Consider the following 24,861-nt stretch of genomic DNA (forward strand, 5'->3'; position numbering starts at 1 on the left):
TGAAAGACACTGCTACATTCAAAAAACTAAGTATAGTCCATTTGGAGCAAGATTATGGCATAAAAGGATGCTGATGTCAATACAGTATCCATGAGAATGGGGGTGAAATAGTTTGTGATGTCATCCACAAAATGTATCTTAATAATGAAAGACCAAGCTCTTATAAACTTTTGGCAGAAATAGTATTATTCAAGTCAAGGCTCTTTATTACTGTTACAGTCTTAAGCTATTTAAAAAGGTAAGCCAATGTTCATACATAGAATTTTTATATATTTATACTGTATGCTCGATTTTAAAACTTAAGTCATTTAAATATGGATATACCTTAATAACTTAAAAGTGCCACTTTGTATTACACTGACACTGAGTATAGAGCAATGTGCTAAAATATTACAAAATCAAATGCTTATAATGTTTATAGCACACAAAATAATGGTTCAGTTCATTGTTGCAAAAGCATATTTCTTTCTACCACTGATAGGTGTATCACCATTAAAATCACATTTATAAAATAAGGCAAGAATGAACATGGAAATCATTTGGATATCATTCAGTTCAGTCACAGTCTTCTATTATAGGCAGCACATTAATGGACTGGCCCATATATCAGTCCATATATATTTGGCATTAGTTAATAAACATACAGCAATTCTTTCCAATGGAATTGAAACAATTAAAATAATGAGGCAGGAATGTGTTGTAGCCCTAAGTACAGGCTCAAACTATTCTAAATTATGTTATTTCAAGTCAGAGTATTTTACGCCCCACATCCATACTTCAAAATCTTCCTTTTGGAGATAGGACCCTTAAAAAGAACTTGACCTTTGCAGTTAGAAAATTGAGGAGTTTCAAAAAGGTCCTCACAAATATATTTTAGACAGCTAGACTCAAATATTCAAGGAAAAAAACCCATCCATATTAGTAATATTTTTTCAAGTTTTGTTTTAACTTTGTTTGCCATGCTTAGAAATTCACTGCTATCAGTTCTATTTGCTAATTGGAAAGTGACCTTAAACTGAACTCTCACCTTTCAGGATCTAAAACACAATTAGTATGCTTTTGTTTTTGGCCCATCCTATTTCCATCTGCAGGATAATAATATGATTTTAAACATTAGAGGAAGGAGGGTTTTTTTATTATTATTTTGCACTGAGTCCCTTGCTGCTTTGCTATCATCATGCACCTGCTATGGACATGTTTAATAGCAGATGTAAGACAGGTTTTTTTTTTTTAATGTGGTTTAATGCTTTGATCTCCTACTGGCTAATTTTATTTTATTCTTGTATCCACTTTGACTATTTCCCCTTTCTTCCCTTCCCAAACATTGTATCCAATATAACATCTTGAATCTGATAAGGTAAAGCATATGAATAACTCCCATAAATGAGCATTGTTTCTGTATAGAATCAGAATTTTGGGGTACCAGCTCTTTTAAAATAGAAATTGCACATCTTTTTTCAATTTTTAAAAATGGTCAAATTGTGCTGACCATTTTGAGATGATGTAATAGACTAATCCTTGCAAAGAGAAACAAAATCCTGATTTTGTGTGTGTGTGTGTGTGCAAACTCAGTTCCTTCAAAAGTGAGTATTACACAACAAAGGCACTGCATTTTCTAATAGACTCTACAAACCTCTGGAATCTCCCTCTAGCATGCTAGTGAATGACTTTGAAGACAACACCAAAACAGCCTCTCTGCTGCCTTTGGAATCTTCTATGCACTAGAGGATTGTATAACCAATAAGTCAAGGGCAGCCAAGGTATTGCATTTTCTGCTAGACTTTGAGCCCCCTCTGGAATTTCCCTCTGGTTCACTAGCCAGATTCCATGTCCCCTTTGGAGTCTACTATATACGCAGTAGAGGATAACCTGTCTGTGAGGGATCATGCGATGGCTGGGAAAATAATGGAAGAAAAAAAAAAAATAAACAACCAAGAAATAGACAGGGAATCTGTTGGTATCTTATTTCACAAACAGAAACTCCAATCAGGTCACAAGAAATCTGGGAAGAAATGCTTCAGATCATTTGAAGAGACTCTTCCTTAACAAATTCCCTATAAATAGAAGTTGGTAATTCTTCTTGTAGCAGTAGCACAAAGATATCTTACAGATGTCTGTGTAATTCTTGCTTCCTGAACTTGTCCAGCTGCTGCTTATTGGGTAGCAGCTGACCCTAGCCGTTAAGTTGTTGACAAGCACTCCAACATAAAATTGTAGCAGTCAATCAAGGATCTGACCAAACAGAAATAAGAGTACCATCTAGTGAAAGCCAAATCGGTTCAAAAGAGAGTTCTATGACTCTCTGTCAGCTCAAATTTTGTACAAATACTAATTTGATAGAAAGATCACAAATCCATTTCCCCAAGGCTTGAGACAATTTGATGAGCTCCTACAGGAACCATCACTTCCAAATAATCCTGAATATACCAGAGTCATGCAAACTTTAGCTAGATCATGCAATTCATTAAACCAGCTTACCAGGAAGTCCTTGAAACTTTTGATGGTAACTCAGTCCAAGTAACTCAACCCAAGAGTAGAGAAGTATTATAGGCTATGAAGCAAGGCATCTTGCCCAGTGCTAGGTTTTTACTAATATGGAAGTCTAAGGATAACACCCTACATGTGAACTCTAATTATTAACACCTCCATATTTCTTCCAAGAAGGCTGTTGGAGATATGTCCCCCACTAAATGATATTCACTAGAAAGAAGCATCCCTTCTGTGGCTTTATGAATAATTGCAGGATTGCATCCCAGAAAGTCCAGAAAAGCACCTCCCAGTCTTGCTCTACACAGACAGTATATTGCCATTTTATCACTTATTCAATCATCTCAAAGGGAACTCTTAAGGCTCTGGTGTGACACTGCAAGGAAGAGCAGCTGGCTATCGAAGTTGTGGTCTTTTCTAATAGCAACAAGACTCATAGTTGACATATAGACAATTAGGTGCTTCAGATTTCAAATAATCTTTCAATCCTCAAAATTAAAAAAAAAAAAGCAACCCTCAATTAAAATATGTTTCCTTTCTAACCCAAAACTGTACACCAGTAATTTTAAAATTCTGCTGGAAACAGGGAGAGAAATTTATTCCTGCTGCAATTTAGCCATTTGCTGCAAAAACAGTTGCTCAGATGGGCTGCAGTTAGGCCCCTTTTCCACCCTTGCTACTTACGCAAGAATACAGACTTACTTTTTAAGATCCAGTCCAGACAAGGTTAAGGAGGTGATTAAGCAGATGGGAAACAATGAACTACAACATGAATTCAGTCAAACAGCCAGGCTGTATCAGCTGAGCTATTACAAAAAGCCTAAAACAATATGAAAATTATCTGAAATCACTTTTTATTTTATTTATTTATTTGTTGGATTTCTCCTCCGCCCATCTCCCCCACAACAGGGGACTCTGGGCGACTTACAAAAAACATTAAAACTATAAATATATCTAAAACACATAATACATCCAGAATTAAAACAATACTAAAAGATATCCCTTCCCTAAATATCCCTGGGCCTTCTCCAGAACCTGTTCTAACGCCTTCCCTTCAGCAGTTTTAGAAGGCAGATATTTACATTCCTTCAGGCACCCAAAGGCTTTGCCCATGCAAATCTAGGGAAGTTGAAATGTTAGAGTGCATGTTCTTACGATGCAGATTTTATACTGATATCTGGCTAAGGTTACTACAGTAGATAAAATTTCTGGCTATCCAGATGAATTGTATATCCGTCTTTTTTTGGTTGACAGAAACCTACAGGTGACATACAGTACGTGGGGGCAAAATACTGCTCTCCAGCATCTAGAACCTGTTGCTTTATGGTACCTCCAGCAGGGTCCAATAATATATGTGTTTATTAGAGTACTACTGTATCACATGCAATTTGTTAAGGTTGTATTTTATGTATGCCTGAATTCTGATTTAAGACCATAATAAAGTATCGAAGAAACCTTTGATGGGAGACATTCAGGTTAGAATCCAGGAGCATATAACTGAGACAGTGGATCTAAAATAATTAGCTTTCTTAATGTCTTAACATATTTGTAACATACGTTTCATTTATCTGAAACTAGAGCCACAATTGGTTTACGAACTGAGAGAAAGGAAATAATATTCTCTTTCCAAATATTTGAAATATTTTCATCACTGGGAAAGAAAATTCTTAATAAACCTGGCTTTAAAATGAAACAGGACCCTTCCATTAGCACTTTTAACAGATGTGTATTTGCATGTGTGTATGTGTGTGTGTGTGTGATATCTATGAATGTATTGCCACAAGACACAGTATTAACTTGAATGGTTTGAAAAGGGCATTGAATAAATTCATGTAGAGCTAAAAAGGACCCTAGTATGATCCAGCAGGTCTATTCTTATTCTCTTGCCTTGCGAATGTGTATATATATGTACACACAATGCAAACACAACATCTACCTATTCATAATATTCCATGAATTTGGAAATAAGTCACTTTTTATCTTCTCCAAAAGCAATGAGATATATTCCTAAGTGAGAGATCTTTAACAGCTGTTAAACTCCGCTGTCCAGATAAATTAAATTAAATTCTGTTTATAAAATGCCATGCCTAGTGTCAGAAAACAGTGAGCCCTGCATGAAATCAAATCCATAATTTTTATGAAAAATTTTGCATATGGAGCTACAGAGCACTACAACTTACACAAAAAAGTAAAAGGTGAAAGAGTTATACAATTCAGAAAAAATAGAATATAAAGAGTATTGGAAGTTACTGTATTTCAAGATTGTTTAGAGGCCAATGAATACCAGAGTGTTTCAAACTCATACAAAGGATTAGTTTGTTAAATGTGCTTGGGAAGATGTAATGCACTTACATACAGGTACAAGTACCAGCTTTAAAATAAAAATTCCCTTTTTACTCTCTGTGTTGGTTTCTAATAATTTCTAAAGCTAGCTTTATCAGTAAAAGTACAATAGCACAATAGTTAAACAGAAGGTTATTGTTTTGAAACATGATGGAAGTTTTTTTTTTTTTTAATTACTTATGAGCTGAGGGTCAAATCCTTCCACCTTATGACTGGAAAAATAATGAAACAATGCCCAACTGGTTGTTTTTTTTTTTTTAAGAACTGGGAATCTTAGGGGGATTTTTTTTTTAACGTGTCTGCAGGGTTTCAAACAAACAACCTTCTCTTTACAAGGCAAATATTATAACCATTGAAGTACCATAGCATTCCTGGAAAATGTAGCTCTAGAAGATTATGGTCACCATGACTCAGTTGAAGGGCCATTTCTGCCAAAGAAGTGCTAAGCATAGCCTGCAGCAAAGTAAAGAGCACCAGTCAAAACAGACAGGAATGCTCGAGGCAACATAAGGAGGGAAAAGCGTACTTCCAAACTGCAGCAAGAAAAGGTCACATTTAGAAAGGGTGGGGGGACTGATTATAATGTGATGCCATCTACTCCTACCCTCCAAAAATGGTTGCTGACCTGTTCTGGAATGGGCAACGGAGCAGTGCAGATAAGCCTTTAGAGAAGCACATGATACGTATAACAGTAAGGCTGCTATATCTGGGCTGCAAAAAGTTTTCTACACCTCTTTGGTACCATTAGTGGAATTTTGCAGTCCAAATATGGTCGCCCTAAATAAAGTGAAAATCGAGTTGAAGATGAAGGTGAGAGTCCAAACTGGACTATTTAAACTAATAGTTTCAGAGTAATTTAATATTGTAGGCTTCCAAATTGTTTTGACTATTTTTCCTGTCATGTCAGACAGACAGACATAGGGACCAGTGGCCTTCTGGATGTTATGGAACCATAACCCCTAATATTCTTTTCCATCACAGCCAATGATGAGGAGTGCTGGGGGTACTCATTCAATGATCTATGGAGGAGCTGCTTCTCCTCAGTTGCGTACCCTCCAACATCTATTGCAGGTTTTCTTTAAAGGGTTTCTAAAACTAAAACAATTTGGTTTCAGTATCTGACTATTCTTTAGCACTTTCTAAGGAAAGGTTTCAATTCACCATTTCTCAATCTGAAACATTAAAAATGTTCATAAACTTCCATCATTAAAGATGAACTTTTTAATTTTGGGAAATAAACCAAGAGTCACTCATTCCTGGGGATTTATTTCTGAATCATCCTTTCAGTGTCATGATCAACAATTGCTCAATTTCTAGAAATCTAATTGCTTTTGAGTTACCAGTTGGTGCAATATCCAGGGAGTCTTGATTACTGTTATTATTACAGAAACTGCCAAGCCCTGAGGGATGCTGAAGTTTTAGATATTTAGTTCCTGACAAACTGGGATCTCCTGAATCAGCAACAAAAATACTGCAGCAATACTTACTGAAATCCAGTTCTTGCTGTGGCAATAGAAAGAGCTGCCAGCATAATGACATCTTGTAATGGCTCTGTTTGCTCTCTTATATGTTTTGCAGCTATCAAGTATTTTGCAGTTTGGAAAGTGTCAGAATAAAGCCTCCTAAATCATGGTTGGGGGGCAAGACAATGCCAGTGTTAAGGGCACAAAGGAAAAAAATGAGATGTCAAGCTATCCTAGTATCATGAAAAATATTTAATGAAGAACAGCTGTCTGATTCTAGATTAAGTAGATAACTACTTATCCATATGGACAAATCACAAGCAGGTAAAAAAGACATTTGACTTATTGATTCTCAAATAAAAGATTATTTCAGAATGGAAGAACAGTGTCAAGTGTCGTGGAGAATGATACTGTGATATCTGTAGGGAGGGCTAACATTCAATTTAATTCATTGTGTCTTCAAATATTGCAAAGTGCTCCCAAGTTTTGATTTAAAGACTATATGTAAACCTTTAAAACAAAAAGACAATAAACACATAAACACATAAACAAACAAATAAATAAATAAATAAATAGTTACACACTCAGGGCTTCAGTATCTCGAAGGCAGATGTTGACCCTTACACGTATAAAAGACTTCAGTGAAATACTTTCAAAAACAGTGTCAGATAGGTCCATTCAAAGAAAAGAGTAAACAATCCCATCAGATGCCCAGCTTAGCTTACTGAAAGAAAAAGACAGCAATTGTGGAAATGCAAATGAAATGTCATGACAGCTATAATAGACTAAACTGATTTTAAAGGTATTAACAGCTGTTTGGTTACAGATCTGAGGAATACTGAAGCCTGGGCTAGAATATGAAAATTGGAAGAGACACAGTCTTAATGGATTTATCAAAATTTGCACAAAATAAGCTTGTTTATGCAACAGTGGTTGTAAACAGAATAAATATATTAGATCAGGACAGGTTTATAAGAGTGCATAAGGTTGCAATGGTATAAATTTAATGTGCTGATAGCTTTTTATTTATTTTAATTTTATCTATAATACTATATCACTAGCGACAGTCTCTGCACAGAATGCAATGTAACTGTAGACGTTAAAGAAATATATGCCCTATAGCATTACTCCCCAAAGAGCCAGAGAACCATAACACCTCATTAAAGATAGTTCCCTATGCAAAAGTAACATGCAAGGTAGCTTATCTAGGAATGGAATCTCACAGATGCCTCGTGGTACCCATCTATTCCCTTGAGGATGCTGAGTTACCCAAATGGACATGTGGGGATAGGTATAACCAAACATAGACTGGCTCAAAACTTCCCCTGGGAGGGTTGTAGGAAGAATGCAAAATCCTGTGACATATGCTAGCCCATGGAGAATTGCCATGATAAAATTAAAGTCCATTTACATCCCATACTGATAAATTCCTTTCCAGAGGATAACAACAAACATTTGGGGGCCAATACATCTGAAGACACTCAGGGGCAAGTAGTGTATCTTGACCTCAGTAGATTATGCTATCTGGTGTGCAGAGGAGTACAGAGATAGCCTTTAAGAAGGAATGCAAGAATTGTTATATAAACATCAACTTAACCCTGGGAAAGAAGGGGGATGAAAGAAAATCAGCATAACCTTGTTTTCATTCTGTTTTGAGAGGGTAGAAGGAAACTCTGGTAGGCTTCTAAGATTCTGTAACTACACCCTACAACAATAACATAGATTTCCAGTAGTCCTTGTGTTGTCTCAAAGGGTTAACACAGTGGGTAGACATGATAGCTCTGAGCCAGAATGATGCCAAGTGTGTGAGTGAGGCCTTAACAGAGTTGCTGGGATAGGGTGCCTAATTAAGATGTTCACTGAATCTGTCATAAACTTAATGTCAGAAGTAATGATAAAACTATGGATAATACCTGGAATTGAGTATCTGATGTCTGTACGTTACCATTTATTAGGCAAATGGCCTAGCTGAAAAGTTTCATGGAACTATGGGGAATATGATCTGCAAATGTATTACTTAACACTCTAAAACACTCTAAAACAACACTCTTGGTGTTGCCCTAGTTGCTGTTTGCTTACTGGGCAGTACCATATCCAAGTCTTGGGTTCTACCCTTTGAGCTTGTTTATAGGAGGAAAACCCAAGGCTCCTTGGACTGGACCCAGCATTAGTGGGAAGGAGGAGAATGCCTCTCCAAGATGAATATTCTGGACTTTGTGGACCAACTTTTAACACTTCAAGAAAACTCTATAGTTGATCCATGAGACTTCATGCAAAACACAAAACTAGCAGAAGTGCAGACCTGCCAATAAGTGGCTGTTGGGGCCAAGTATTGGCCCTTAGGCCTATGTGGGGAATAAGACATAAACCAAATGACAAACGTCATATCTTATCAAAGAAAAATTGGTGTCTATTAACCAATTAGTGGAATTTCTAGAGACAGCACTCCAAACTGGGCTGTCATATGAATTTCCTAAAGCAGCACAGGGCTAAGGAAACTGGATTATTCAGTACCTCAGCTGAGCTGTTAAGAAAAGTGAGCATTCTAGACAACATCTGTTTGGGAGACTGTTAAGGGGGAGAGGCAGAAAAAATCCCAGTAGCTGCCTGATGCCTGGAGTGAATGAACTTCTGGAATGTTTAGAAGGGTCTCAATTCATTCCCATGCTAGACTTAATCAAGGGGTATCTAGGTGCCTTTAAATGTCTATACTCAGGAGTGTTCATCTTTATCACTTCCCAAGGCCTATATGAGTTTAATATTTTACCCCTCTGACTAAGGAATGCTTCTTTCAGCTTTCCAAAGCTGGTTTAATCAAATTCTAGATGCCAAGGGGATTTTCCAATAGCATATATTTATCATGTAGCCATTTTCTACAGTATCTGGAAATAGCATATGGGATATCTCCAGGAAATAATGCAAAGGGGCCATATTGACTTTTAAAGGCACAAAATAACAAATTGGACTTAATCCAGTTGCATGTTTAATTCACAAGGTGGGATGATGTAACATCTCCCCCTTAGCAGTCAAGGTGCAACCTATTATAGAATGGGTAATCCTCTAGGCCAGTGGTTCTTCAACTCTTTGACCAATTACCCCCTTTCCCAGTCTTAAATAATGTCATTACCCCCACAAAAAACCCAGACTCTGTTGTTTTACACAAGCATCTCAGCAGCGGCAGTCCCTAACTGCATCTTCAGCTTACAAACAAGTAATTACAAATTGCTCCATTACCCTCAGGATATGCCCTTTGGGGGTAATTACCCCGAGTTTAAGAACCACTACCCTAGAAAAAGAGACTGGTATGATCTTTTCTGGAAGTAGCATAGTACTTTGATAAATTTGTATCCCAATACACTGCAATAGCTACTCCACTAGCTGAAATCACTAAAACTAAAATGGACAACTAGGTGAAGTGGGAGGAAGAACATCAAGCAACTTTTGACCAGTTAAAGGCAGCCATCAGTACTGCCCAGTAGGTACCTGACTATTCAAAACCCTTCATCTTAACAATGGATTCACCAGAAAGAAGCATTGGAATGGTTTTGTTTCATGTTTCATATGTTTTTCTTCTTCTTCTCCTTCTCCTTCTCCTTCTCCTTCTCCTCCTAGCATTCTAAAATCTTTCAGCTTGGAATGAAATGGACTGGATTTTGTATAACACATCCGGGGATGTTGTGTTGCAAAGCTTAAAGACATTTGTCTCTCATACTTAATATCCATCTTATGAAATTATTAAATTAAATTATAAAAATGATCAATTTTATTAAATCATAGTTATATGTAGATTAGGTTGGTTAATCTAAGAGATGCTGCTTATCTTTTACTTTCAATATAATTCATTATCAATTCTAGCAAAGACTCAAGGATTTAACACAGTTTCTACCATTAGTCACTGCTAAATGTCTAACATGTAACAGGAAGTTGACTTCCTATTAATTTGTTCTATTTTCAAAAAGAAGGTCATCATATTCTATATAATTATTAAAAGCTCTATTTGTAATGTTTAAGGCAGAAAGAACAGAATAAGATTACAAAAACATTCTTATTATTGGATGAGAACTACTCAAGAGGAACATTCAGCTTTTCTAATTTTTGACATACATTTGCATTGTAATTCATTAAAGTCTTAGTCCCGTTAGTCCAATATTTACTACTCTAAGCAGATCAGTTCTACCAATCTATGGCAGAGTTTTTATCTAACCTGGTTAAACTTAAATATTTTCCACAGAGATCAGACTAGTGCTTTCTATGAAGTACCAAACTTTCTCCAAAGAATAAAAAAGGATAATAGGCATCTGGTACAAGTCCCAGTGATATAATGTGCCATGCCATAATTGTGCAAATTACAGTAAGTATGTAATTTGCATCAGCTGCAACGTGTCATGTGAAGGAATGTAGATCTGACTTTGGGAAAGGAGAAGGAATGAGCGAATTGTTAAGGAGAGACTCAGAAAAGATTACTCAGCCCTGAGAATGAGGAAAGCATTCCTTCAAGGCCATTCCCTATACCCGCCATTCCCTGAACTGCTGCCAGTATTGATATACAATAAACTCCAGGACAAAGAAGATTTTTTGCTTCCTGCACATTGTACCATCCAGTGGTTGTTGCCAAGCAAAAACAGGGCAGGGGCCACTTTCCAGCTCCATGTATCTTCTCTCTTCCAGACTTGTCCATTGACCTTGGAGAATTGTTGGGCCTCTCTGCAAGCAAAGAGTGACTCTTTGTCCTTTGACCTTGATAAATTTCTAGGACTGTCTTCACACACAGGAGAGGGAAGTGGCTCTGACAAGGGAGATGATATGAAGGTATGGCTTTGGGAATCGGGTAGGAATGAGTGAACCTTTAAGGGACTGGCAGAAAAGATGACTCAATCCTGAGAAAGAATAAAGCATGAGAAAGAAACTCAAAATAATCCTACCTTGATTTTGTTTGGTATAAGAAGGGGCAAAGAAAAATTGGGACAGGCTTTATTCTACCCTACAACAATAAAGAACATTCCTAGAATCCCTGCCATGCCTGTTTCTTGACTTTGTCTTCCTCAACGCATGACAAGACTCGTGTATATTACAAATTCACATAATCTGCATGATGGCAGTGTGGGGCATGGGATATCACTTGCTGACCTTGTGGATGCTCATAAAGAGGATATCTCCTTATTTCATCTGGAAAAGAAAAATGGTAATGAATTCCAGAAATGTTTCTTATTTGGTTATTTTGAATTTGCAGAACTTACAAACTTGCAGAATTTGGAGTCAGATAGAGCCCTAGTTTAACTATATAATTCAATTCTCTAAAGTGCCATAGTAGCTTTTCATAATAAATTTTATTTTGAATAAAGTTTACTTGACATATCTTTTAATCCATTCCATTATGGAATTATTTCTTAAACAGCAAACTTGAAGAATTAAAACTCCTGTCTTTAATTACTGTATAATTACTGGCTGTTTTTTAGTGGTAACCTCCCAAATAAAGTAAGATTTTTTCAAAAATTGCAAAACCTTTTAAAAAACCCCAAATTATGCTTAACTTGTAAGAAATAATTCTGCAGCCACAAGATTTCTTTTAACAATCTTTAACATTTGGGGCCAAATGGAACAACCACTGAGATATGAGTTCAGTAGTATGTATTTGATTGCAGCAAAAATTTATAGTTGCAACATTGTATCAACATTGTTAAAAAAAGAATAAACACAAGCTTCTTTCAAATGCAACTACAAACAAAGGAATTACAGGGTGGACAAACTGATACTGATCACTGTGGGGAATCTATAAATATAGCTGACCGATCATTTTATTCAGACTACTTCTAGGTCAGGAAAGAAAGAACATGACTTGCTTTTTGATTTCCCTTGCACATTTTTTACTTCTCCTGAAAGTTAGTATTACCTACCTAAATTCACTCTGCATGTTTTCTATTTCTCCATCAAACTATTCTTTACAGTTTTGCTTCATGCATCATTTTTCAAAAGCTGGTGAACTGTTGTAAGTCACAGAAAGATAATTAAAAGTAATGAGATGTCTGCTAGATCTGATCCTTTTGGTTTGTTTGTTTCATAGAAATATTGTGGGTTAGTCCCTATGGACAGATTTCCAAATACCTAAATACAATTCTTCGACATTTGTTTTTAAACAAAATACCGTAGCCACCGAAAATCAAAGCAAGCTCTAATTTCAGCTTTCAGATGGTAAAATAGCTAAAGGGAGCATGAGCTGGTGTAAAATGTAAGTACATAATAGAGTGCTTCAGCCCTGGATCATGGTATACTGCAGTATCCAACATCTTGAGATCCTCCTTTCTACACTGAACATGGGCCTCTCATGGTGATAAAATGTTCTGTGATATCTTTTGTAGAACACTGTCAAGTTTTCATTTATTTTGGAATATAATTATGCATTTCTCTTGAATTCCCCAACCCTTTGAAGCCAATTTTGGCTGAGCAGGGGGAATGCAAGAGCTCTCCCAAAGTGTAATGGTATGTGGGAATGACCTTGGGAGACAGGAGGAAGAGCTACAGACTAGACAACCATCATGCAACAGGTATCTCAGTCCACAGAAGCAGAGGAGGCGTGGGAGGTGTTTCAGAAGGGACCCTCCCTAGTTTTCTGGAGAGTAAAAGGAAAGGGGAGAAGGGTACTTTCAGACTTTCAAGATTGATGTTAGCCCTTCAAGGTAGTCCAGACAAGGAGCACAACAATGAATATTAGCTCTATCTTTATTGTAGCAGAATTTTGCAACTCTGAAAGTATTCCTCTCCTCCTTTCCTTTACTCTCTAGAAACTAGGGAGCATCCCTTCTGAAACACTTCCCACACCTCCTTTGCTTCTGTGGACTGAGATACCTTTTGCATGACGGTTGTCTAGTCTGCGGCTTTTCCTCCTGTCTCCCAAGGTCATTCCTGCATGCCATTATACAAAGCTTTTTCTTGGCAGAGGAGTATCCACTATCTTTAAATTTCAGGATGATTATCCCTCACTAGTTGCTGGTTCAGCAACCGTTGCTACATAGCTTGTTTTTACATCAATAGACCTTGCACAGTAACATTAGGACAGCGTTTTATCTTAGTGCTTTGATTCTGGGAACCTATTCCTTTGTACAATTGGACTCCCCAGTATTTGTAGATGGAAAAAAATAATAATACTCAAATAAAGGCTATATTGGAATACTAATGAATCAAGAACTAAATCTCAAACATAAAATATACTGAATGGCTCTCAGATTCATAATATCCAAGTGAATAAAACTAGTGGTCTGTGTTAACAAAAGCAATTAGTTCTTTGTACTCTGCACTGATTATATCCCATGTAGAGTACCATTTCCAGTTCTGGGCACTGCATTTTAAAAATAACATTAAGAAGCTAGAGAGGGCTCAAAAGAGAGCTTCCAGGATGTTAAGGAATCTGGAGTCCAAGAATCAAACAGGTTGAAATTAAAAGAAAGGAGATTCAGGATGAGCATTAGAAAGATGGAAAGACCTGTTAAGCTGTGAAACAGATTGCCTAGACCAGTAAGTGGATTCCCTCTTGCTGGAGGTTTTCAGATAGGGGTGGGTGGCCATCTGCCAGAGATGTTTAATTTATTTCTGCACTGAGCAGGAAGATGGACAAGATACCAGAAAGATTCCACTGTATCTTTTATAACACTATATGTTTATTTTCTAGTGAGAAACTTTAAAAAAATAGCTCTGTCACAATTAAACCTATAACAATTAAACATTTAGTCAGTCCTTGATATCTAATCCAATATGTTTGGGTTTCTTTCACCAACTTACCTTCAAAGTAAGTCCAATGAGGAATGTAGGCAGATAATGTCATGTGATTATCACTTGAAGGTACATCAATCTTCTTTATTGGCCTTAAATTATCAACTTCCTGAGGGCTGGTCAGAACTGATAGAGTTTCAAATGGAGAAGCACCTTTCCAGAAATTTTCAGTTCCTAAAGATTCAGTTCCCAGTCTCTGTTTTTTATCCAAGTGGTTATCTTTGAGATCTGCATTCCAAATTGCTTTGAATGATGTCTTATGATCCTCTGGGAACTTAAGTACTTCTGTGATTAGCTCTCCATTAGCTAAACCATCCACTCCATCTGGTGTTCTACTTTGAGAACTGCAATTTACATTGAAAGACACTACTGACCGATGCCTTTTTTTATCATTAGTCTGAGGTTGATCAACAGGTACCAAAAGAGACTTGTCTACATAATAGACTGTTTTTGAACACTGCTGAGAAATACTGAGGTGAACGCTTGAAGTGAAGGAAAGAGGTGTCTGCTTCTTATGGTTGTTACCTGAGGGGATCGTTCTCTTTGGGGAGCTAGAAATCCAGTCAGATTGCCCTTTGCATCCCTGCAGACAAGACTCAGAAACCTTTATTTCACTGACATTTCGATTTTGATAATATGCTTCTGAATGCAAAGATTCAGAGAGTTTATTTAAGCCAGTTATATCTGAAGCAGGAATGGTTGTTATGAGCAGCTTATTTTCCTGGAATTCCAAGCAAGAAGGGTCATAAGCATCTGCCTGAATTTTATTGTCTGAAGGTGGAACAACTCGTTTAGCGGTGATTGTAATGGAAGCAAAACCTTTCTTCTGGTTATGCCATTGTTTCTCTTCTCTGCTATTAAATGCATTGTCCTCTGAAGATGCCTGAATTCCTAATTTTCTTGGAAGAAATATGAATGCTGTATTAATGTTGACTGAGTTATGATTAGCCAAAGATTGGTTCATGTGATAAACATCAGATTGGGTGATTACAGACTGCATAGAGAAAGCAGCCTTATTTTCTCTTGATTTATTCTCATCAATTGTCTGTGAAATGAGAATAGATGAAATCATTTTTGCATTTTGTGATGGAAGAGGGACCTGCAGAGGAAACAATCCAAATAAGTAACAGGCTGTAAGCTAGAAACACAGAGAAAAAAATGTATAGAGAAGCAATCTGTGATAATATCTACTAGTTTTACATTGGGCCTTGTTATATCTTTTTTCTTTCAACTTCATTTTATGTAATTTCTAAAAAAAGAAATGTGCAAAAGCCCACCTAAAAAGGAAGAATGAAAATACAATTTCATGTGCAAATTATACATTTCATAGAGCTGTTACTTTGAATGATTAATTGATTTGCTCAGTTGGGTATGCAGCCCTGTGTTTGTTTAACAGTGTAAATGCCAATAGTAACTGTCAATTGCAGATTATAATCTATGCCACCCTGTGTTTTCATGCCGATGTACTGAAATATTAAAGCACTTTAAGCACTTACAGACTCCAAGTGCCTTGCAAAATGAATTACGTAGGTGGGCTGCTATTTTCTATGCAGCATTTCTGTGGGAGCTGGTTCAGTACAGTTGCATAAAAGCATCAAGAATGACTGGCGGAGGAAGAAAGGGAGACAATTCTTCTATTGTGCTCATAAAAAAAAATATATATAGACCCTTTACTATTTGTCACATCTTGGTGGCACAAATGATAAACAGGGGGATATATGCCCCAAACCTTTTCAATATGATCTAAAATCAGTTTTCTAACTATGACAACCACTGTGCTTGATCTAAACTGATTTCCTTTAGACAAAGCAATTACTTTAAAACTATTTTCTGTATAAATATGCTGCACACAGGTGTCCTATGATGGAAAATAAAGTTAATTGGGTCTAAACATAAAATGTTCATCCAACAAGGATTAATACAAACTTGTATAATTCTTCTTTATGCAGTATAAATTAAAAATTATACAACAACAACAACAAACAATTAAAGTCTGTTATTAGAATACTAGCCTTTATTTACATGTATATTTTACAGGTTGGTATGCTTATTTTGTGCTATGCGGATTTTGTATTTATGTGGGCCATCTAACATTAAATATTTGGATGCCCCCCAAAACCAAGAATTATTATACTATTAGACTCTGGACTAATCTGAGAATAACAGCAGTAAAAATAAAAAAGAAGGGGGAAAATACGTTTTTAGGAGTCATTCACTGTTTTCTATAAAAACTAGATTAAATTCAGCAGTACTTTGTTTAAAGTAATTGTGTACCCTAGAATAAAATCTATGTGAAAACTTTTCTGGTTCTTTTAAAGGGGGAGAGGATGGTGCATGTTTTGAAAATTATTTCAAAGATGTGCTTCAGATCCCATGCAAGCACAGAATCTCTCTGCTAATTTCTTAAAGCAACCTAATGTTTTTCAGGCTTTCTCATGAGCCTTAAAAATCCAAATTCCATGTGCCTTTAAAGAATCCACCAATTAAAGATAATATGACTCTCCCACCTGGGACAAATCTGAGTTTGGATTGTTGGGTGTGGTTGGTAAGCAGACATGTAGATGTGATTGTCCATTTAATAGACCGTCTAGTTCAGCAGTTATTGAAAGTTTCACAGAGAATAACTTGGATGACAAGTCATTAGAGCACCACAGCAGACCAATACTATTAAACATAAAAGTGTGAAAACCATAATGATACATAAAGTTATAAGAAAAAGGCCAAATAAAATGAAATATTATTGTGTGCCAAGTACAGATTATAAAATGTTGAATACTGGATTAGTTAGAAATTAGCTGGAGAATAATCAACATCAAAATTTGTAAAGAATTTTTTGAAGGAAAATCTTAGAATGAGAATATACTGTACTTTTGTTCTCTATAACAGCAGGACAAAGTGGAAAAAGGGTGGAATATCCCCACTTCTAATTACACAGTTACAGTTTTCTTCCATGTAGTACAAGCCAATGAAAAAAATGAGGTCACCACAATTTACTCTGTTAGAACTTGTTCCTGAGAATTCCTCAGTGGGTTATGCCTAGGGGCTATGATCCCAAGAAAACTAAAGGGAGAAAAACACGTTCAACAGGGGATTGGTTTCTCTTTATGAATGTTACCATCTTTTCCTTAGAAAATCGTGAAAATGCTTCTAAACGTTACTGTTTAAAGAAATCAGCATGCAATACAGCATTTAAAAGTGATGCAGTGCAGTCAAGGAGAGAAAGTTATGTGGGGAAAAAAAGGAAGCAGCAAATCCTGCTGTATGTGTGCAGATATATGCACCTGAATAAGAAGGCTGATTGGTTATGAGTTCATTGTGATTTTTTTTCTTGTTATCCAGTATTTATAAAACTGTAGCAATGACAAGAAATGTCATTAAGACATAGCAAACTTTTAAAAGAGAGAACAACACTGCTTTCTACAAGCAAGCAGAATTCTTTGTAAAAAGATTAAAACTATTTTTCTGCAGAGTTAACAAACATGGAGGGCAGGTTGCTAAATCTGACTATCTTGCAATAAAAGTGTAATCATTAAGGTTGATAAATTATTTGTTATTTGTTCACCGTTAAGTATGTTGGTCATGATACTTATATGGATAATGGTAACTAACATTAGTCACTCATGCCTTGGGCCACCTCTCATTTGGATTATTGCAATGTGCTCTACTTGGACCTACCTTTGAAGACTGTGTGGAACCTACAGCTAGTCCAGAATGCAGTAGATTAAATAGTTACAGATACTTCTCAATTTGTCCATGAAATGCCACTCCTTCAAGAGCTACACTAGTTACCAGTCCATGTGTCAATGCCATTCAAGATGCCAGTTGTCACTTTTAAGGCCCTTCATGGCTCAGGACATGGAAGTGTTCAGGATGGCCTCCTCTCAGTTTTTTCTGCCTATGGCAGGTTGAAGTGCCTGGCTGAAGACAAGTGGTTGGGTCTCTGCCAAGGCCATAGTTCTTTTAGGGAAGGCAAATGACTCAGCACTAGACCATGAACACATAGGCAAAATGGGGGAAATGTTAGAAGCCACATGTATGGTGGCACATATATGTCCTGGGTATAGAATATAAAATGATGCCTCTATACATGGACATCACCAGATGGAGTAAATAGAAATCAAATTGACTTTATTATTGCTAAAAGGAGGTGGAGGAGCTCAATTATAGCATCAAAGACATGGCTAGGTGCTGACTGTAGAACAGATCACAAGCTGCTTGGGTACAGGCTCCAAGTTAAGCTAAAGAAGAAGAAAGCCAGTCAGTTTCCCATGATGTGGTTTTGAACATATACCCACCATTTTCAAGGCAAACACAGGAATCACTTTGAAGTCCTGAACTTCATTGATAAAGAACCAGAGGAATTATGGAATCAACTTAAAGAAGCTGTTATGGATGAATGTGAAAAGAGACTGCCAAAAATGAAGAAAAAGAAGAAAAACAAACCATGGAAAATTGCAAGAAGAGAAGAGAAGCCAAAGCCAAGAAAGACAAAAATCTCAGAAAGGAACTTAACAAAGAGTTTCAGAGAGCTATTAGAAGAAACAAGAAGCAGTATTACAAAAACATCTGTAAATACAGTGAAGATGGAAACAGACATGGAAAAACAAGGAAAGTCTTTCAAAAGATCCCTGCACTCAGAAGGAGGTTCGAACCTTGAATTGATATGCTAAAGGATGCCAGTGGACAGATTCAAAGGAGATCAAAGAAAGATGGAAGGAGTATACTGAAACACTATACAGTAGAGATGTCAACAACATCCAAGATTCCTTAGAAGATATTCCTTACTTACAAGAACCTCTAGTACTAGAAGGTAAAGTTAGATCAGCAACCCAGTCATACCAAGTCAGAAGTGTACAGGAACTGATGGAATACGAAATGAAATATAGCAAGCAACAGAAGAAAAATCAGTCAAACTTCTAACCGAGGTATGCCAACCAATCTGTAGAATGACACAGTGGCCAACCAATTGGAAGAGGTCAATCTATATTCCAGTACCAAAAAAAGGAGACTTAATAGAGTGTGCAAACTATCGTACAATATCCTTAATTTCACATGCTAGCAAAATAATGCTTAGGATCGTCTGCACTGGATGGTTACAGCTCAGCATGGAAAAAGAGATACCAGATGTTCAAGCTGGCTTTAGAAAAGCTTGAGAAACATGAGACAGTATTGCTGATGCATGCTGGATAATTGAGAAAGCCAAAGAACACCAAAAAGAAGTCAGTATGTGCTTCGTTGATTATAGAAAAGGCTTTGATTATGTTGATCACGTCAAGCTGTGGAAAGTGCTCAGAAAAATGGGAATCCCAGATCATCTCACTGTCCTTATAAGAAACTTATATACAGGTCAGGAAGGCACAGAACGGTCAGAACATGGCAAAACAGACTGGTTCCAGGTTGGCAAAGGAGTGCGACAAGGCTGCATACTCTCTCCTTATTTATTCAACCTATATGCTGAATATATATTAAGCTGGAATGGAAGAATATGAGCGTGGTTTTGAAACTGGAGGAAGAAACATCAATAACCTGTGCTATGTTGATGACACTACCCTGATAGCCAAAAATGCAAAGGATCTGCAAGCCCTAGTACTAAACGTCAAAGAGCACAGTGAAAAAATGGGACTAAAATTAAATATAAAGAAGACCAAACTAATGACTAGAACAACCAGCCTTAGAACTGACAACAAAGATACTGGTGGATAGCAACCATCAAAGTAAAAGTACAAGCAGTCCCAGAAATACACCGCAGACTAGTACTTGGTAGAGCAGCCATGAAGGCCTCAGAAAAGATCTTCAAATGCTGTGATGTGTTTATACCTACAAAGATCAGAATTATGCAAACTATGGTATTCCCTGTGACACTCTATGGAAGCAAAAGTTGGACTTTAAAGAAGCAGGATAAGAAGAGTATTGAGGCTTTTGAACTTTGGTGTTGAAGAAGATTCCTGAGAATACTATGGACAGCCAAGAAAACAAACTGATGGATCATTGGACAAATCAACCTAGAGCTCTCACTTGAGGCACAAATGACCAGGCTCAAATTATCCTACTTTGTACCCATTATGCAAAGACCCAGCTCTCTGGGAAAGGTTCTAATGCTGGGAAAGATGGAAGGAAAGAGAAGAAGAAGACAACCAGCAAGGTGGATGGACTCAATTACAGTGGCAATGGGTGCACCATTGGGAGACTTGAAAGAAGGGGTTAGGGATAGATCATCATGGAGAAAATCTATCTATGTGGTCGCTAGGAGTCAAAAACGACTTGGGGGCACATAAAAAATCAATCAAGCAATAGTATATAAAATGAAGAACAAAAAGAGAAAGAGGGGAGGTTTGTATTGCAGATCCTGCAGAACATTCTGCTGGAGAGGACATCACCTGGTAAACGTGAAGTGGAGTTTGCAAGTCCAGAGATCATGGTCTTGAGACGAGGAGACAAGGAGGAAGACCAGGAAGAAAATCCTGGAGCAGTCTGTGAACACATGGACTGATCAGGAGAATTGGCTGTGTTGTGTTTGAGATTCTGATACTGGACATTGGACCTGCATGAGTTAAAGACTTCGTCTGGCATCAGGACAGCCAGGAGAACTCTCCTAGACATTCCATGATAAGCCGTTGCCATAAGGAGGGAGAAAAGAAGCTGAAATACAGCATAAGTGAAAGTGAGGGGGAAAAGAGTTGAAAGAGTGAGAGTTATGTAGGATATTTCTTGTGTGTGTGTGTATGTGTGTGTGCGTGTATATATACACATTGTTCTGTACACACTAGGGTTTGTAAATTATGTTTTCACTTGCATATATTAGTTCACACTATTGTGTAAGTATCTTAGTTTTTAGAATAAACTCCCTCATTTGTTTAGAGCAGTGTTTCTCAACCTCAACAGCTTTAATATGCTGACTGGGGAATTCTGGGAGTTGAAGTCCACACATCTTAAAGCTGCTGAGGTTGAGAAACACTGGTTTAGAGGCTGGCTCTGTGTGTGTATGTGTGTCTATATCAGCTCTTATCCTGATCCACCCTCTGAGACTGCCCATCCAGTAAGATAGGTAGAGCAGGGTCCCTCTGGGTCCCTCCTCTCAGGATATGCCATCTGCAAAGAGGTAGGCCTTTTCAGTTGCTGTCCCTGTTCTCTGGAATATCATTCCCCTGTGAACTATACAGCCCAACTCTGCTAGGTTTTAGGAAAGCAATTAAAAGTTTACTTTTCCAACAGACCATGAAGATAGGCATGTTATAATTTTTCCCTTCTTCTAGTTTAGAATTTTATTTAAATAGAGTTTTTGAATTGTTACTTGGTGGGGAAGCGTAGAATGATGTGGATTTTTTAACCTTATTTATCAAACAGGATATGTAAGCTGCTCAGAGGCAGAAATAATTGGAATGGCATATAAGCCCAGAAAACACACAAACAAATAATGCATTACCCACAAGGAGTTTTTATAATTAACCCATATCACAAAATGTATGTATGCACCCATACATGTACAATTCATTCTGAGATCTAACCGTGGAAGTCAAGAACTCCCAATAAGATAATCCAGAGCAGGATGGGCAAACCTTTGAGTGGCCAGGGGTTGCTCTTTCTTTTGGGGTGATGAGAGCAGGACCACTATGTGCCAGCTGTGTGAATCACAGTAAGACCCAGCACTGCCAGTGCTAAAGTATGACAGTAGACTAATGGACAGAAGTTATAAGGTAGCAGTGAAAGGCAGAGAGGAGCTTCAGTCTCGATATCATGCAGCTATTGAAGCAACATCATGCACTATGGCCCACTGCTATCATCTTCTATATTGACAATAGCCACTGCTAACTAATCAGCAGCCACATGCCTGAATGACATACCATGGTTGATCTCTTGTCTCTATTTGTCATTGTGCTGGGCTCAGAACAACATCCTCTATCACCACTCAGTGACATCTGCCCAATCTTACACAGCATGCTATCTTATTAGTAGTGACCTCAGCAAGTGACAACACAGAACTAATTTCATCTAGGCTCGAAAGCAAATCAGGCCTAGTTAAAACATCAGTGGGAATTCCAGGGTTATAGGCTAGACTGGGAAGTAATTTTCAGTTTGATGGACAAATATACCAACAAATCAGAGGCATACCCATGGGATCACTACTGTTGGGACTCATAGCAGAGATTATAATGCAATGCCTAGAAGCTATAGCACTCCCATAAATACAACCTAAAGTATGGATCCTATATGTAGATGACACCTTTGTTATAATAAAAAAGGAGCAACTAGAGAAGATACATGAAACCATCAACAACATCCTCAAAGGAATAAAATTCACCAGAGAGGAAGAAAACAACACACTACCCTTCCTAGATATCCTCATCAGCAGAGGAAACAAGAGCAAACTAGAAACCCAAATTTATCGGAAGACAACCCACACTAATCAAGTACTCCATTACCAAAGTAACAACCCAACCTCCCACAAGAGGAGCTGTGTAAGAACATTATTCAAGTGAGCACAAACACACTGCAGCAACCCAGAACAGCAGAAAAAGGAAAGAGACCACCTATACAACATCTTCCAACAAAATGGATATCCACACAACTTTATCAAAAAGTGCCTGACCACTCAACCTACTACAACACAACCTACACAAGCTATGAAAAGGATCACACTTCCATACATCAGAAACGTCTCAAAAATCACCAACAGACTATTACAACCATACGGCATCTCTGTGGTACACAAACCAACGAAAGCCCTCCAAAATATCTTAAGTAAACCAAAAGACCCAGGAGCACAAGAAATAAAAACAGGAGTCATCTACAACATATAGTGCAAGGTCTGCAACAAATACTATGTAGGACAGACAGGCAGAAGACTGGCAGAGCACATCCACGAACACCAACTAGCAGTCAGAAGACATGATGAAAATTCCTTAATCTCACAACACATGGACAGACCGAACCATAGTTTTAACTGGGAAACTGTCAGCATTTTAGACCAAGCAAAATCCAAAAATGCAAGGGAATTCTTGGAAGCTTGGTATTCAGACAAGGCAGCAATTAACAGACACATAGAGATAAACAGTATCTACACGCTATCTACACGCTTGCTAAGAGACAAAAGACCAGAACAGCTCCTCACCAGCAATTATCACCCAGATAAGCAGAGGTTACCACAGGCCACACAAGCAGGCAGCAAACAATACCCTAATCAAGGACCTACACTGGTACCTCTAGTTACGAACTTAATCCATTCCGTGACTCTGGTTGCAACTCGGTCTCAAGTCGAGGTAAAGTTTCCCATAAGGTTCAATGTAAATACGGTTAATCCGTTCCACCCTCCGAATTTGGTCACACCACGAGGCAAATTTCCCCATAAGGTTCAATGTAAATACGGCTAATCCGCCCTCCGAATTTGGTCACACCCCGAGGTAAATTTCCCCCATAAGGTTCAATGTAAATATGGCTAAACAGTTCTGAAACATATGCATTTTATTTTTAAACCTCAAAAACCTTCCAAATGCCACAAAAACCTTCCAAACGCCACAAAACACACCACAAGCCTCACCGAACGTCTCCTTGCTACCGCGATCTCGCCCACAGGAAGCCACGACCACGTGGCAGCAGGGAAAATGGCCACGGATCCGGTTCATAAGTAGAGGCGGGGTTCGCATGTCAAGGTAAATTTTTGGGGCTGGAGCTGGTCGTATCTTGAAAAATTCGTAAGGAGGGGTGTTCGTAACTAGAGGTGCCACTGTACTAGAGGAACAAAACAAAACCCCCACCCCCACCAACGCTGGCAGGGCATGCAAGTGTATATAAACAGAGAGCAAACCCCATCCCATTCCAGCACTGAAGATGTTACCCAGCCGGGTAATGAAACATTTGCAGGAAAAGAACCAAGCTCAGAGAACCCCAAGGACTCCACAGTAATTTCTCTCTCTCTTTTTCTCTCTCTCATTCCTGGAAGAAGGCAGTGGCAACCTACTTTTGTACTGTTGCCAAGAAAACTGTGTGGGTGTTTTATTGTCTCATTAACTGCCATCAATACTATATCTGAGATTGCCAGCAAATCACTGCTTCAAAACTCACACACTCAGCACAAGGTAAGAAAATGAGTAAAAACAACAATTTTTGCCACTCTGGCTATGATCTTTAGAAATTGTTACTTGGAGAACACAAGAGTGAAAAGCTAATATCCTATCCACCCACTTTTGTCACTGCATTTTTAGTTGTTTTATTCTGTCACACTCTTTATACTGCCAGCTATTTGTCAGTGGTTTTACAATAAACAATAGCTGTCTTGGCCATTAAAGATTAAGACTGGCCCCATAAAGATTCCCTGTCCTGAAATCCTTTGAGACAAAAAGGAGAACAAAAGAATCATAAAGAGATAATTCCTCACTGCTTGGTGGCCCATACAAAAAAGTGCTGCAGTTGCACTCCTAGAAATTATTTCATCAGAGTAATGTTTTTAAAGCCCCCACCCGCACTTTTTAGCTAATAAGCTTGTCCTAGCAGCTTGCCTATGAGCAATAACAGCATAAAACAGTAAGATGGGAGTAGGGAAAGGAAATCCAAGAAATTATGATAACAGCTCCCTTGGTCTTCTTCCTCCCCTCATAATAGCCTCTATGAAAGGAGGAAAGACCCAGCTACAGCTGAAGCAGCAATGCTGGTTTGTTTCCTCTCTTGTTTCATTGGTTCTTTTGGTTCCCATTACCTCTGTGAGGAGAGGAGAGGCCCAGTTCCACCAGGTGGATTTCCTGCACTTTTTGTTACACCAGAATAATGGTACCATATAGGACACCATAGTGCATAGTGACATAGCGTTTGT

General features: G+C 37.8%; 1 protein-coding gene across 4 annotated transcripts in view; it reads right to left on the minus strand.

Annotated features, from left to right (window-relative positions):
• The window catches only part of CUNH10orf90 (chromosome unknown C10orf90 homolog), a 244,980-nt gene that overhangs the window by 50,283 nt on the left and 169,836 nt on the right, over positions 1-24,861 (minus strand). For 3 of the 4 annotated variants that reach the window (XM_088131946.1, XM_088131948.1, XM_088131945.1), the window contains exons 4-5: positions 14,067-15,156; positions 11,421-11,459 (exon numbers count right to left, since the gene is read on the minus strand). In XM_088131946.1, coding sequence (XP_087988072.1) covers positions 11,421-11,459; positions 14,067-15,129 — 1,102 coding nt within the window. In that variant the 5' untranslated portion in view covers positions 15,130-15,156. The remainder of the gene's footprint in view (positions 1-11,420; positions 11,460-14,066; positions 15,157-24,861) is intronic. The other variant, XM_088131947.1, reaches the window with a different exon arrangement.

This window comes from Python bivittatus, unplaced genomic scaffold (assembly GCF_059951505.1).
Source record: "Python bivittatus isolate LINGU-HERP-01145 unplaced genomic scaffold, Pbiv_v1 ctg000980_np1212, whole genome shotgun sequence".
Taxonomy (NCBI): Eukaryota; Metazoa; Chordata; class Lepidosauria; order Squamata; family Pythonidae; genus Python; species Python bivittatus.